General features: G+C 54.9%; 2 protein-coding genes across 4 annotated transcripts; one reads left to right on the forward strand and one right to left on the reverse strand.

Annotated features, from left to right (window-relative positions):
• Window positions 1-1066: 1066 nt before the first annotated feature.
• shld2 (shieldin complex subunit 2) lies at window positions 1067-8397 on the reverse strand. 2 transcript variants are annotated; one of them, XM_061837539.1, is made up of 12 exons: window positions 8266-8397; window positions 6940-7085; window positions 6112-6647; window positions 5222-5372; window positions 3879-3986; window positions 3618-3806; window positions 3125-3271; window positions 2868-3059; window positions 2534-2768; window positions 2351-2463; window positions 1715-2271; window positions 1067-1576 (listed from the first exon to the last, which is right to left on the reverse strand). In XM_061837539.1, the coding sequence occupies exons 1-11, from the start codon at window positions 8349-8351 to the stop codon at window positions 2033-2035; spliced, it is 2142 nt and encodes a 713-aa protein (XP_061693523.1). In that variant the 5' UTR covers window positions 8352-8397; the 3' UTR covers window positions 1067-1576; window positions 1715-2032. The 2 variants fall into 2 exon arrangements, with proteins under 2 accessions (XP_061693523.1, XP_061693524.1); XM_061837540.1 differs by lacking the exon at window positions 1067-1576 and having other exon boundaries at window positions 2078-2271; window positions 2351-2411.
• On the forward strand, window positions 8022-14456 carry LOC133509957 (glutamate dehydrogenase 1, mitochondrial). Of its 2 annotated transcripts, XM_061837545.1 has the most exons (13): window positions 8022-8787; window positions 10314-10394; window positions 10460-10515; window positions 10692-10850; window positions 10919-11098; window positions 11169-11306; window positions 11399-11536; window positions 11608-11688; window positions 11758-11881; window positions 12006-12097; window positions 12254-12316; window positions 12400-12533; window positions 12622-14456. In XM_061837545.1, exons 1-12 carry the CDS (start codon window positions 8364-8366, stop codon window positions 12517-12519), a joined length of 1656 nt encoding a protein of 551 aa, XP_061693529.1. In that variant the 5' UTR covers window positions 8022-8363; the 3' UTR covers window positions 12520-12533; window positions 12622-14456. The 2 variants fall into 2 exon arrangements, with proteins under 2 accessions (XP_061693529.1, XP_061693530.1); XM_061837546.1 differs by lacking the exon at window positions 8022-8787 and adding an exon at window positions 8879-9448 and having other exon boundaries at window positions 12400-12653.
• Window positions 14457-15142: the final 686 nt, after the last annotated feature.

Raw genomic sequence — 15142 nt, forward strand, 5'->3', positions numbered from 1 at the left:
TCTCTCCGACCTGCGCGGTCATAAACGGGCCACGGCGGCTGAGGACCCGAACCCTAATACCCGACGAGAAGCGAGAACGTTCAAGTCGGCCGCGGTTCCGACTGCGAGGCGGTTCGACCCGCCTGCTGGCAACTAAGAAAGCGCGTCTCGCCCGCAGCTTTGCGTAATCTCGCTCCTCGCATCAAAACTCGAGGCGGCGCCGACGTGCTTTCACCCTTTCGCTCGGCTGCCTCGACGGAACATAATCGGCGTCCATCCGTTTACGTACGCTAGCTTGCTCATATTTCAATTGTTGGTTCACGTCGCCGTACCTCACTTGTGTGGCTGGCGTACGTTAGCGAGTCCAGTTACGGTTTGATTTTTGTAGTGCACACTTTGCAGCTGCTCTTCTGAGAACTGGAAAAAACAAAACAAAAATCACGGTTCCCATTCATCCAATTCAATCTAATGTCGTTGTTTGCCGTTCATATGGAAGCACCTGCCGGTGACCTGTCAAATTTGGAAAGTCAGTATGAACGTTCATTTCTTCTTTACTCGGGGTAGATTCGTCTGATGATGTTAAACATCCAAGAAAAAAGTAATGATCGTGAGGAGGGTGCGGATACTTTTGAACGGCACATTCCAAACAGGCTCCGTCCGTTCATTTTTCTTCCCCGCTAACATTTTGGACAAATCTGGTCACGTTGCGTCCGCAGGGTGGCGCCGCAGGCGACTAATGCAGTCGTGCTTGTGTGCAGGGGACCTCGTGGAGGGCATGTTTAAGAAGGCCCTCGGTGTCAAAGAAACCGACGAAGACAAGGACAAAGGATTCTTTGGATCCTTTTTCGGAGGAGACAAGAAGAAAGATGCCGACGACGACAAGGGAAGCTTCTTCTCCAAAGTATTTGACAGAGACGACGACGACGACAGGAAGGCCAAATCGTCGGGTTTCCAGGGGTTGTTCACCGAGCTGGAAAACCCGGAGCCAGGGGCGGGGCCGGGGCCGGGGGTCGCGGCCGGCCGCGGTACAAGCGACGGAGGTGAGTGTGCGCATCGTGGCGACAAATCTTTGACAAACACCACGTCGTTGTCTGTAAAACGTTTTACCCCGTAAGACAAGAGAATGCAAAAAATAAAATGGCTGAGGACAGACACGGCGAGCGGAAAACTGTCGACGGACACGGAGAGAATGAAACGGGCAGTTCAAGAGCCGAAACGAAGCGGCCACAATTACACAATTGCTAAGAGGGAAGGCGCGACTTCCACCGTTTCATCCCAAATCATCCTGTGCGGGCTCTTTGCTTTTTTTACTTGACAAATTCTTAAGTTGCGCTCTCGCCAAACACTGGAATATGGAAGTTTCTTCAAAAGTGTCCAGCCAAATATGTTCAATGTGCTTTATGCTGTGCGGCGTCAGATTTGTTTGCCGACCTGATGGAAGTGGCAGAAGAAACGTCCCAAGGAAAGTAGAACCGCAGGCGGGAAGTCCTCCCGTCCTCCCCGTCGGGCCACCTTTCCTGCAATCTTGGGCCGGTCCGTTTCGCCACGCCGAGCGACCTTACGGGTCCACGTCGATGACTTTGGCACAAACGGGATGCTGCGGACAAAAGCTCGTAACCAAAAAAAAAAAAAAAAAGAAGCTCTCCTTGCTAACTTGTTCTTTCTGCTGCAAATAAACACCTTGAACAAAAAGCACTCGGACTGTCGTCGTATGGCTGACGTTTGGGCAACCTACCTCCACTTTTGCTTTGATTTGATTTGAGATCGCGGTTTCGAGCGACACAATTTTTGGAGCTTGCTACTTAAATGTAGGAGTGGAAAGGTAAAAAGCAAACAAGACACTTGAAGTGAAATGATTGAGCAACGCAACTCCAGTCCAATTGATCTGCGGCAGCCCGTCCACTGCCCGTCGCCCAGATTGGGCTTCTGCGCGCCGCCATCCACTGGCCGGGAGGGGAACCCATTCTGAACTGAGGAGGGGACGATTGCGCTGCCTGACTTTTTCGGCATTCATTTCATGTGTTCGCCTCCAAACGGGTCACGTGCGACGCGTTCAGTGTGAAAACGTCAGCACTCCCGCGTCCCGTCCGTCGGCAAAAAAACGTGACGTTAGCGGAACCCGAGCCCGCCTGTCGACGCGGAGGTCGAGCAGCGTCAACTCTTGACTGACGGGGGCGCTGTTTTCGTCGCACAGGAAGAGGCTGCGGACGCTGACGACGACGCTTTTTCCGGGAAGCCTCAGGAGGTCGCCGAGCCTCTCCGCCGCCACCTGAACGTACTTGACGTCGGAGCCTGCAGCCGACCGACAGCCAATCGGAAACGCTCAGAGCAGAGTCGAGAGCCGATCGGAAGCATTCTAAGCGGCTCTCACCTGCCCGCGGCAGCCTGTCGGGCGGCACATCCACAATCTTCTGCACGGCCACAGCGGGAACCTGAATGCAGACCCGCACGCCGCCCCGCCCGCTCACCGTCAACACGGCCGGCCTGAACACGGCAACCGCCGTTGAGGGCGTCAGAGACCGAAGCTCCTTCCCGGACCGTCGGCGCATCTCACCTGTAGTAGCGGCGCACGCCGCCGGCAGGCAGGCACGGGTAGCACGGAGCGTAAATCCCGTTAGCGTCGGCGTCCAGTTCGGCGGAGCAGCGGCCGCAGCCCGAGTACGTCACGTCTTCGCTAAGTGCCGCCAGGATGGCCGCGGGTGGCGAGGCGCGGTCCAGGCTCGCCCGCGGCGCGTCGTGGGAGGGCTGAAAGCCGAAGGCGAGGACCTCCACCCTGAGCGACGCCTCGCCTGAGGAATGACACGCCTTTCAGAACTTGTCCGTGCGAATGCGCACGCGACTCCCCACGGGGCATTCTTAGCGCGCTAACCCCAGCAACGCAGCGTCACCTGAATATTGCTGGGACAGCAGCGTGTCCACATCCATCTCCACAGCGCTTTCGCCGGGGCGCAGGAAGCCGCCGAGCCGGCGGTCGGCGCCGTCCGCTCGGCGGGCGGCGCTCCAGGGGGTGGTGTGAAGCTCGGGGAAGTCGGCGTTCGAGCCCTCCCTGACCAAAAGGAAGCGGATGTCCCACACGGCGTCTGAAAGCGACAGGAAGTCACCTCGAGACGAGAACGCGTTTGAGGAGCCGCAACGGGAAGCCGACCTCGATGGGTCCTGAAGCGCGCGAGCCACTCCAGAGCCGAACCCCGCAGCAGCAGCGCCCCCCGCTGGCCGCCGGCCCCTTCCACGCTCGCGACCGCGTGACGCTCCAGAGCGCACCTGCGGCGGGACTCCGCCTCCTCTTGCCACTCTGCAACAAGCGGGAAAAAACACAGGTGACAAAACGGAACGCGGTCGTGATGTCACGGGCGCCGTCGCGGGTGACGACGGATGCGGAAACACGTTCGCCGACCCTTAACGCTCGAAGGCTCCTTTTCGGATCCGTTCATCAACAACAGGAACCGGAAAGAGCGCAACGGACCGCCACCATTTCACTGTGTCCATAAGGATTGTCTAGCAATGTCGAAAACTGCGTCATATTCCATCAATTTCTTTCGGGATCAATTTTTGCCGTGCGCGCCGCTGGACTATGAAGGAAGCTTGAAAGGGACTATTCTGGAATATTCCGGCGATGAAGTGCGAGCCACAAGACTCACCCTTGCCGACGTACGCGTGTTTGACACGCACTAGGGCGTGGATCAGCGTGTTGACCCTGCACGGCCACAGGGGGGCGTAGGGCACGCGCTTCAGATCCCGGGGGCGGCGACGGGGCGCGGACAAGAGCGGTGGCCGCCGGCGTCCGAGGAAGGCGCTGAGGGCCGAGACGGCGGCTCCGTGCCGACCACCTGAAAGACGAGGAGGAGCCGTTGATGGGCTGGGGGGGGGAGGGGGGGGGCGTGAAGGGTCGCCGCGGGCACCTGGGGGGCAGATGGGGGCACCCACGTGACCCAGGTTGAGCAGTTTGCTGCTGAAGGTGGACTTCAAGATCTTCTCTCCGCTCCAGCCGTCCTTGCTCAGCTGCAGGCCTGACGCGACACAAGGCGTGAGGTCAAAGGTCAGGATGGAACAAACACAGCGGGTCGTCAAAGAGAGAGAGAGAGACGCTCCCTTATGACATAAATGCATTCCACCCAAGTGGCGTGTGCCGACACGCACACACACATTTGACTTTATGCCGATTTGATCCGCGTGATCCGATCGGCCGACAATTGCCATATTTTGCCCATTCTGCGACGTCGTATTTCGCCGATCCGATCTCCGATGTTATTGATGAAAAATCGTGCGGGAGTCTAAAAGCAAGTTTATTTTTAAATTGTAGTATTCGTGTCGAGCTTTATTTGTGTGTCTTTTGATTATAGTACTGGAAATGTTGGACGGCCAAGAAAGTGTTTCAAAAAAACGGCCCAACGGGAGCGAGATGTTGCGGGCGGATCGCAAATTTGCACTTTGTCAGACAACTGCAATCAAATCTGGTCTTCAGATACCACTGCATCCAGTTTTTTGGTTTTGAGGACTGTTGCTATGTGACTACACTGGCGACTGTGCTGATAATCACACCGACTGTATTATGCGGGAAAAAAAAATGAACTCATTCAGCGGCGGGGAATCCAGGCAGGCAAATAGTTTCATCCGCCGTGACAAAGCGTCACGGCCAGCTTGTCCATTCAACGGGATTGACGTAGCCCTGGAGATGGCAGCATCGGACAAGTTGGGGCACCTCACGGCGCCGAGAGGGATGGCGCAGAAACAGCGGGCGGACGCGTGAGAAAAGACGACAAACTTCATGGCGCGAACGGTGAACGCCGCTCAACTTCGACCGAGTCCGCCTCGCTCACGGCACCGTTCTTTGTTGCCAAACTCCAAAGAAATGACGACTTTCCCAATGTGGCATTTCTTTGTCTTCTTTTTGCAGTTTGGCACAAAGCTAAAAGCCATAAATATGGCTGTCCAAGCAAGACCTTTTTCCTATTTGGCTTTGGTTTTCTCCACCTTTCAGATGGACGCCGGCGGTTTCGCTGAAACGACGACTCGATTTTGAAACTTCTTTTCCGGCCTTTCTTTCGGGAGGATCGGCGCGTCTATTGTGACGGCTCAATCCGCGGGCTCAAAGACAACACGGAGGACTCTCGTTTGGAAAACGGAAGACAGTCATTGAGTTCAGAACGACACCTGGAAACTCGCAGTTTGGGGGGGGGGGACAACGAAAAGTCTCCTCGAAGTGGACGTTAACTCATGCCGTCGATTGGCCGCGTTTGCGTACCTGTGATGAAGACAACATCGCCGACGTCCACGGCGGCCGCCCAGAACGCCGCCCGTCGCCACAGCGCCACCGTCACGTCGACGCCCGACTGGTCCGTCACCACCAGGCTGGCCAGGGGCACCGAGGACCCGGCGGAAGGGCCTCGCTTCACCTTGAAGCCGGTCGACATTTCGGACTTTATTGCTGACTGACGTCAACTTGACAGAACACAAACTCCCTTTTGTCAAGTTTCAGAATCACCCGGAAGACGACTGGAAAAGCCCAACGTAACCCTGCTTTAAGACGCCGCCCGCGCACCAGCCAGCTTCATATGATATACAGCGGAACCTCGGACAAATTGGACTTTTCTGCGTTTTCGGCGTTGGACCCAATTCTCGGGAGCCGCCAGCCGTCGCGTGAGGACGAGCGTTCATTTCTAAACATTTTCTGCCGGCTGCAGGGGAAACGCCAAAGTTGACCGAAGGAAGATCACCGTCGCTAATTACGAAAATGGGCTGCGCGTTTCTTACGCTCATCCTAAAGACTAAAAATGTAACAAACGGCAGACACGGTGGAGACCCAGAGCGACTTTGGCGGAAGGCTTCCTCCCGACGCCATCGCGGCGGATACACGTTGAACTTGATGCATTTTTACAGAGCAAATAAAACGTTTACTTTGGAGGTTGGGAACGGAAAAAAACTTGAACTTGAATTATTTCTTATTGGGGAAACAACGTTTGAAGTGTTTTGGAGGTTGAGCAACTCCCAACGAACTGTGAGGTCCCGCTGTCATATCACATTCTCAGGCTTAAAAGACAGAAGCCCCTCCGTTAGCCGAAAAAAAAAAAAAAAGGACAATAACTGACAATTACCCCCCAGGGAAGAATTGTGAACACGGCAAAACACTCTCACCTTGATTTCCTTCAAATGACAGGGATGAACCACAGCAACCAGAACCCGGTAGAGAGTCGTCGCGTCAGCACAGTGGCCCAGCAGCGTGGCGGAAGAACCGCACCGGTCGTCACGCGGGCCGCCCTGGCGCAGTCCAGTTCTTTTCGAGCACGGCCCGGAGGCGCGACGCTCCGCCTCCTGTGAGCGCAGGATGCCGTCCGAGGCGGCCTCCGGGACGACCCCTCCTCGCTCCGCCCGCCCGGCCACGGGAGAGCGGCCCGAAGATTGTCTCCATCCACCCGAGAGCTCGTCGGAAGAGGTCGTCGCACTGAAGAGCTCCGGCGCGCGTCCGACCGACCCGACACCTCGGAGGATTACGGCTCGGGTCGGAGTCCGGGCGGAGAGGTCGCGGCTCCGGAGGGACAACTGCGCTTCCGCTTGATCGGCAGGGTAAGGATGTTGTGAGCGTTGCGGCGACTCTGCGCTTGGATGACTCCTCGACGCGAAAGAATCCTGACGTGAGCGTTTGGCCTCCTGGATGCTTTCTTCTTCTTCACCTGACCAGAACAATCCGCATCAAGTTTCGTTGCCAATCAGTTGTGAGAGCTTAGCAACACAACAACATCTATCCACTATCTTAAGACCATGACGACATTGTACGTGAGGCAGTAAAGGCATTTCCATGTCGTCTTGCGACTCGGGTTAAAGGCACCACAAAAACAAAAAGAAAAGCAACAAGTGAGCTCAAAAATGACATCGCGGCAGAATGACGACGGCGCAGGTGCTACGTCTCCCATTGGAATGGACACGTTTTTTTGGCGCCTCGCCGTCCGCCGCACTCCGACTCACCGTTTGCGGGGACGAGGCGGCCTTCCCGCCAGGTGAGCTCCAGCCGTCGCCGGCGCGGGGCCGGCCCCCTCCGTGAGCCGCCGTCGTCGTCGGGCCGGGCCCGCGGCGCCCCCAGGAAAACGTGGACCGTCGGCCGCTCGCACGCGCTGACGACAGAGGAACGAGACGCTGATTGACGTCCATCACGGCACGCGCCGAAAGAAAAGTGGACGGCAAATAAAAACTTTTCTCTCTTCATGGGCACCTTTTGCAGCGCTCACATTTGGGGTTTTTTGGGATTACTTTTTTCATTTTATTTGAGCTACCATTTCATTGAAATAACTCAACGAACCAATTATTTAACGATGACTGCAGAATGACGAATTCAATAACTGCACTAAACAATTTGAGGAAAGCAGCTAAATTCAGCAAAAATATGACGGGACTGTTCATAACGGGCCGTACGTGGCTTTTATTTTGTTGCCCTTTAGACGCAAACGCATAACTGAAGAGTATTTGTTGAAGAAGAGAGAAGGTCGTGTGACGATTTATGCCGTGTGGAAATGATCTACTTTCAAAGTGAACGCTTATCGAGGCTACGCACACTTGTAAGAGTTTGACAAGTCCCGACACGACAGCCATACGGCAAGGCTACTACGTTGAGTTGGAGATTTCACTAGCTAGCTGCGTTCGCAGCTCCATCACCCAATCGACCGTGGACTCATTTTACAAATGGGCAGATGGTCAAAAACCTCGACGTAAGTAAGATAATTCGTCAAACCGGTAAAATACAACAGTTTCTCTGATCCTGCAAAATGTGATGTCAATTGGTCAAGTGGCATCCTTTTTTTTTTTTTTTTTGACCTGCCACGATGGCCATTTTCTCTCGCTAATTTCCTGAAATGTTTCAACTGTGTTTCTCTTACCTGCGACATAATTATTTTCCCAAGTATTTTAACAACTCGTGAGGTTATAGGTCACTCTCTCGGCTCTTAATTGATCTGTCTTGAATGCCACATTTTCCAATTCAACTTCAAACTTATGAAATTAAAAAAAAAAGCGTTATTATAGTGACTTTGTTTAGCAAGAAAAAAAGAAACGTGAAGTTGCAATCGGAGCTAAGCTTGGCTCACATCCCAACAAGCTAAAAAGTGTACAGTGAGGCACTTGAGCGCTGCAGCGGCTATGGTTGAGTTTAGGCTAGGCTAGGCTATGCTAGGCTAGGCTAGGCTAACGAGGTTCTCCAGATGTTGTCGCCCAGGTGAAGTCGTCGAACAGGAAAAAGCAATAAAGGAAGAGGAGGAGTTTTTTTTTCCCCTCTTTCGCCCACCCCACACAAACACGCACCTATTTTGGCACGCTCCCACTTCCTGGTTGACTTTTGTTTTTGTTTTCCAACTTTGTTTCGTCCGTCGTCTTTGCGCTAAAAACATCGCGGTGAGAATATGTACCGGAACCTGCTGGGGCTGCTCGGCAGGGGGGCGACGGGCTGCCGGCCGGGCGCCGCCGCCGCCATCGACCGTCTCTCGCTGCCGCTGCCGCTCCCGGCGGGGTCGACGTCCGCGTCTCCGCTGCCTCGGCACCGCCGCTACTCGCAGGCGGCCGTCGACGACCAAAACTTCTTCGCCATGGTGGAGGGCTTCTTCGAGCGCGGCGCCGCAATCGTGGAGAACAAGCTGGTGGACGAGCTGAAGACGCGAGAGAGCCCCGAGAACAAGAGGAAGCGCGTCCGCGGGATCCTGAAGATCATCAAGCCGTGCAACCACGTCCTCAGCGTCAGCTTCCCCATCAAGAGGGACAGCGGCGAGTGGGAGGTGGTCGAGGGCTACCGGGCGCAGCACAGCCAGCACAGGACGCCCTGCAAGGGAGGTCAGACCGCGGCGGGGTGGTGGTGGGGGGGGGTCTTTTTTGGGTTTGCTTTATTTCGCTCTCTCTCTCTCTCTCTCTCTCTCCCTCCCTCCGCGTGGCTCAACGTGAACGAGCAAAACCGGAGCCGACTTGACACAACGTGCCGCCACCTTGTGGATCGGAGGAATGGGTTCCTCCCACTTCTGGAATGTTCCAGTAACAACACAACAAATGTTCTGGGAAGGGATTCGTGCGATCACTGTCGCTGTGGTTTGATCTCGAAATAAATGAGTTGCCGGGGTTGGACTCTCCAACCTTCTGGCAAGTCGGGGGCACTTCCGGGCCTGTTTCGGGCTCCGACTCGTGACTTCAACTTCATCACTTGGCAACATGTTACCGAGCGACGCTACGACTGCAAATGACGATTCTTTGGGAAATCAGCGGTGCCTTCTTAAGGCCTCTTGAAAGGTCAACGGTCAAAGGGCCCTCGAAAGCTGGGAAATTCATCAAGATAGGGATCGTGGTGAAAATAGGGTTTTGTTTGTTTTTTTTCTTCTCTTTTTCCAAAAATTCTGATCCACTGGTTAGAGCGTCCGGAGGAACGGGGTTCAAATCGTGGCCCCGCCTGCGTGGCTTTCCTCCCGGCGTTTGGGTTTCCTCCCACATCCCGAAACATGCAACGGTAATTGGCCGCTCTCAATTGCCCCGTCGGTGCGAATGGTTGCTCTTTGCTATGTGCCCTGCCATTGGCTGGCAACCAGTTGAGCGCGTGCCCCGCCTCCTGCCTGGAGACGCCAGGGATTGGCTCCGGCGCTCCCGCGACCCTCGTGAGGATAAGGAGGTCAGATGATGCCGTTCTTGGTGTGGTTTGTACCGTTCAAGAAAATGGAACAAATTTGGATTTGCACAAGTTTCAAGTTAAATGATAATTTTCATCTAGTTTATTGACTTATCCTGTTCGGCTGTCGGGTTAAACGGAATAGAGGATCTGGATCCTTTTTGGGTCGGAACAGTAACAATGGCTCTTAATGACTCACTGATGATCAAAATAGTTGATTCATTTGATAATAGATTAGTTGTACCTAAAACAAAATCGTAATCAGCGAAGAGGTTGGACCGAGGGTCACTAAGACGGTGCCCGTGGGCGCGTCGTTGCCTGCGAGGACCACTCGAGATGCCACGTGGCATGTTCCAAAAATAGCACTGGTCACAAATTATGATTTGTGCTTTCAATTTAGCATCTGAGTTGCTTGACGTTTTTAAAATAATGTCATATAGGATAAAAAAAAAAAAATGAACTCTGACTGTGAAGTTTGCCACAAACGGGTGACGTAGCCCTGGGTACGATCGATGCTCCCGATGTCGGCCTCAGAAGAAAGCTTGGTGACCCCCCCCCCCCCCAAAAAAAAAAATGGTGAAAGAATCAGAATGAGATTTAACGGGCAAGGCAGAATGCCGGCTATTCCCGACGACCCGCGGCGATCGCGCGCTCACTCGGCCGACAGAAAGTCGAAACATCCCGGACAGCCGTTTTGTCTGCGTTTCAGGGATCCGTTACAGCACGGACGTGTGCGCCGACGAGGTCAAAGCGTTGGCGTCGCTCATGACCTACAAATGCGCCGTTGTTGGTGAGTGCACCTCGGACGCTGCGGTCGCCGTGAGCATTTGCTGACGCGGTGCGGACGTGTTGCAGATGTTCCCTTTGGTGGAGCCAAGGCCGGAGTCAAGATCAATCCCAAGAAATATTCCGTGAGTCAACGATCACGTCCCGTGTCTTGTATCCGCCCTTGCGCTTTTTCCTAGCTTGTCCTTTTTAGCCGGATGACCAACGACGGCAAAGGTTCACGCGATTGACCTCGACGTACGCGGCCAGATACGGCTTAGACGATTGGCGTGAGGGAACCCAATGAGTTGTGTGTTTCCAGGACAACGAGTTGGAGAAGATCACCAGGAGGTTCACCGTGGAGCTCGCCAAGAAAGGTTTCATTGGACCCGGCATCGACGTTCCCGCTCCGGACATGGGCACCGGGGAGCGAGAGATGTCCTGGATCGCCGACACCTTCGCCACCACCATGGGCTACAACGTGAGTTTTCTCAGGCGACGCTTCCGACGGGGCCCGCCCGCTGACTATGCCCCCCGCCGCCGCTGCAGGACATCAACGCTCACGCGTGCGTGACCGGCAAGCCCATCAGCCAGGGCGGCATCCACGGGCGCATCTCGGCCACCGGCAGAGGCGTCTTCCACGGCATCGAGAACTTTGTCAACGAGGCGGCCTACATGAGCGAGCTGGGGATGTGTCCCGGCTTCCAGGACAAGACCTTCGTCATTCAGGCAGCGCCCGCTTCCCACCGCCGCCTCCTTGTGTTAATCTGAGCCCCAACGAGCCGTACTTGCGCTTCAGGGTTTTGGCAACGTGGGTCTTCACTCCATGAGGTACCTCCACCGCTTCGGAGCGAAATGCGTCGGGGTGGGCGAAATCGACGGGAGCATCTGGAACCCGGATGGCATTGACCCCAAACAGCTGGAGGACTACAAGCTGGTGGGGAACCGCTGTGGCCTCGTAGGTGGCCCTGAAAGATGAGTCCGTTCAAGTGGTGACGGAAGGGCGCCTGGCTGGCTGGCTGTCTCCAGGCCAACGGGACCATCGTGGGCTTCCCCGAGTCGTCGCCGTACGACGGGAGCATCCTGGAGGCCGACTGCGACATCCTGGTTCCTGCCGCCGGAGAGAAGCAGCTCACCGGGACCAACGCGCACAACGTCAAGGCCAAGGTCGCGCCCGCGCGCTCCTTTTTATTAGGCCGCGCGTACAATCGAGTTGGCGTCGTCTGCGTTTTGCGCAGATCATCGCAGAGGGCGCCAACGGCCCCACCACGCCCGAGGCCGACCGCATCTTCCTGGACAGAAACATCTTGGTCATTCCGGTGAGACCGCACCCACTCCCCAGTTGCAACAGTAACCGTTAGCGCGCTAACTGTCGCCGCCGACGTCAGGACCTGTACCTGAACGCGGGCGGCGTCACCGTGTCTTACTTCGAGTGGCTGAAGAACCTCAATCACGTCAGCTACGGCCGGCTGACCTTCAAGTACGAGCGAGACTCCAACTACCATCTGCTGAGTGAGTACGGAGGAGCGCGTCAGGAAGTCGAGTAGGCTTGAAAACGTCGGAGGCGCTTCACTTTGAATCCAAAAGGCCTCTTCGCTTAGCTTCCGGTGAAAGACAAAACGGATTTCCTCCTCAGTGTCCGTCCAGGAGAGTCTCGAGAGGAAGTTCGGCAAGCACGGCGGCCCGATTCCCGTCGTTCCGACCTCGGAGTTCCAGGCCCGCATCGCTGTGAGTACTCCAACGTGCCGTTTTGGAGCTGCCAAACGCGTGGCTTTCTTTTTGTCGAATTGAAATCAAATGCGCACTTCAGACCGCAGGATCATCGGGTCACGTCCCGGGTCGGGACGGGACCGCGAAACCGCTAATACCTGCGCTTTGCTTCAGGGGGCGTCGGAGAAGGACATCGTCCACTCGGGCCTGGCCTTCACCATGGAGCGCTCGGCCAGGGTAACGTCCGCTCGCTTCGAGCCCTTTATTTAACCTCTGACCTCGCGATGCTAACGCTTTTGCCCCGTCGCGGTCTCGGCCAGCAAATCATGCGCACGGCCGACCGGTTCCGGCTGGGTTTGGACCTGCGCACCGCCGCTTACGTCAACGCCATCGAGAAAGTCTTCCAAGTGTACGCGGAGGCCGGCCTCATCTTCACGTAGCCGTCCGGCGGAAAAGGGAAAACGCTCGGCGCGTTCCGACGACGGTGACGACCGGCCAGAAGATGTGCTGTAAATAGATTTTTTTTTTTTTTTTTTTTTTACAGGCGCTTTTGAGCACGCGTTCATCACCAGGGTCGCGCGATGTTCATACAAATGCTCGTTGGCGTGTTTTGCATCCGCTTGACAGAATTAAAGGCTGACGCACGTGCGTATCGGCGCTGGCTTTTATGACGCCCCTCGGCTTTTGCTAGCGTTTGACCCTTTTCAAGCGCGTCTTCCTTGGGTTCGGCAGCGCCAGCCCTTCTTTGGAAAGGGGACCCCGTTTTGTCCGCGTCCGGCTCCCAACGACGAGCGTCATAGCTGGGGCCCGTTTTTTACTACCTGCGTCAAATAATCCAAAATAACATTTGGCACGGCCTGCAAGAACATTTGTGTGTCTCCAAGCGACGGGTTTGCAAATTCTGGCATTGGCCTCCAATGGAATTTAAAGAGAAGAGAAACCTGTGACAAAACGTGTACTCGGCGTGGCGTGTCTCAACATAATCACGTCGAGAAGAAAAAAAAAGTCGCGTCGCTTTCTGCTCAGTGTCAAAATCAGAATTTGTGAACACATCCCATGAATGCTGGACGGCAACGAAAGATTGCTCGCTCGCAAACGACAGATTGCCAAACGTATGCGTCACAAGAAACCGGTTACATGCATAAATTGCCCTAATAATGCGGCTTCGAGCGTCTGAGGGCCGGCGTTCAAATCCCGGCCCCGCCCGTCTGGAGTTCGCGCCTTCTCCCTGCGCCCGCTCCGGTTTCCTCCCACGTCAAAAATGGAACTTGAGCCAAGACTGTCAATTGAAGACGTGCTTGTCGCGACGGGTTGTGGGCGTCCCCCCCGCTTCCCGCCTGAAGATAGGTGGGATGGGCTCCGGCCACCCTTGTGAGGATAAGCGGCTCAGAAAATGGCTGGAAGCCTAGTCAGTTATTCTATTGACCCTACTCCTGTCATTCTCCATCTAAGAATTGTAGTTGAAGTGCACAAAGGAAATGTGCTCGGATCCGACCGAAACGGGAATCCTCGCAATCCCCGCCGCGCGGGAAGCCGCCGTCCACGCCCACATTTAAAGATGCAAACGAGGCCTTTATCCAAAGTGCGGCTTCATCGGATGATCGAGTCAATTCAGAGTCCTTCCCTCTTTGACGTCATTGTTGGGCGCAAATGGACGTGTCAATGGCCCGTAGGATGATAGCCAATCAGATGGCCCCGTTGCCTCGACACGCCCCCGCCAGCAACGCCGGTCGTCAGTAGCGTGCGCTCGGAAAAGTGAGTTCACGTTACGAAGAAAATGGTCCTCGGATGCGCGCTTACAAGGGGGCCCACCCGCTTGATTCATTTTGCAAAGCCTAAAACTCAGTCGACCAAACGTCTACGGCGGCTGGCGTACAAAATAAATGTGGACAATGTCAACAAACACAAGGCTGGATGTTCCGAGGTACGTGAGGGAGAGTTGGACGGAATGATTATCAGGGCGGGAGCACAGCTTTCACTTTGCGACCTGCTGAACAACGTGCCTCGTGTTTTATGCCCAAGAGTCGGCTTAAGGAGATATGTCTCGTTGCCCGTTTGGATCACGTCAGACTTTTCAGACGGAGCACTGGGTTGGTTCCATTTACGAGCCGACTCACTCGCTTCTTTACACGCGCACGAAGTTTGTGATGGCCAACATTTGGCTGCTCCGTCCAAAATCTTAATCTTATCCTTGCGTGAAATAGTTGAGATCTCTCGGTAGCACCCTCTTGGACAAGTCTGGCACATTTGGCAAAAAACATACCGCTGTGGTGTTTACATAATTCACCCGCGGGACCTCGAGTTGGGGTGCGGGGTTCCGCACGGACTGTTTTTGTTGTTGCACTTCCGGAGGAAAGGTTAACAGAGTTCCCGCCGTTATGCGAGTAGTTTGGTGATGTCGAACAATAAAGCAAGTTCTGTTTCTGTGTCCGACACTCCGCCTCCGACTCCTTTTCTCCGGCGCTACACCGCAATATTATCTGGAATCCACCTCAAACCTGTTCTGTTCAGTCGCCATTTTGGAAGCCTGTGGGCGATGGCAAGTGTTGGGCTGAAGATCGCTCCATCGGACGTCAGTGCTCATTTCTGACAAATTTCCCAGCATGCACGGCGCATTTTCACGCTCGTTTCGTTCTCGACGCGTCGGCCGATTCTGGATTGTCGCGTGCAGTACTTAAAAAAAACAACACGTGACACAAATTCAATTAATTCTAAGGTTTCCGTCGTGTTCTTACTTGACTTTTGACTTGTGAGCGTTGTTGTTTTTTTTTTTTTTTTTTAATGATCGCTTCTACCCACCTCTGGCTGGGCGGAGCTTTGTCTTGTGCACCAATCAGCGCCCGGGACTCGGTCCGGAATTCCCCGCCATCTGAGGGGCTTTCCGCTCGTGCTGACAGGCTGGCGGTTGCCATGACAACACTGTTGCTTCCGTCTGACGGTGTTGGTTAACGCGAGCTGAGTTTCCGCTAAGGAAACTTTCTTTTCGAAATAAAACGACTTCCTCCATGCAGGGTTGAGGCTTCGTCGTGGTGAGAACTTTAAACAAAAGTCGTTGATGGATTT

Source organism: Syngnathoides biaculeatus, chromosome 12 (assembly GCF_019802595.1).
Source record: "Syngnathoides biaculeatus isolate LvHL_M chromosome 12, ASM1980259v1, whole genome shotgun sequence".
NCBI classification, from domain to species: Eukaryota; Metazoa; Chordata; class Actinopteri; order Syngnathiformes; family Syngnathidae; genus Syngnathoides; species Syngnathoides biaculeatus.

Excerpts from the sequence above, each read along its gene's own strand:
- shld2 (XM_061837539.1), bottom strand. The coding sequence starts at position 8,351 with ATGTTTTTAGCGCAAAGACGACGGACGAAACAAAGTTGGAAAACAAAA. Across the intron at positions 7,086-8,265 it reads GTGGGAGCGTGCCAAAATAG|CGCGTGCGAGCGGCCGACGG; the intron begins GTGCGTGTTTGT and ends CTCTGTCGTCAG. Across the intron at positions 2,464-2,533 it reads GGCGTGCGCCGCTACTACAG|GCCGGCCGTGTTGACGGTGA; the intron begins GTGAGATGCGCC and ends TGCCGTGTTCAG.
- LOC133509957 (XM_061837545.1), top strand. The coding sequence starts at position 8,364 with ATGTACCGGAACCTGCTGGGGCTGCTCGGCAGGGGGGCGACGGGCTGC. Across the intron at positions 11,537-11,607 it reads CGCACAACGTCAAGGCCAAG|ATCATCGCAGAGGGCGCCAA; the intron begins GTCGCGCCCGCG and ends CGTTTTGCGCAG. Across the intron at positions 12,098-12,253 it reads AGTTCCAGGCCCGCATCGCT|GGGGCGTCGGAGAAGGACAT; the intron begins GTGAGTACTCCA and ends GCTTTGCTTCAG.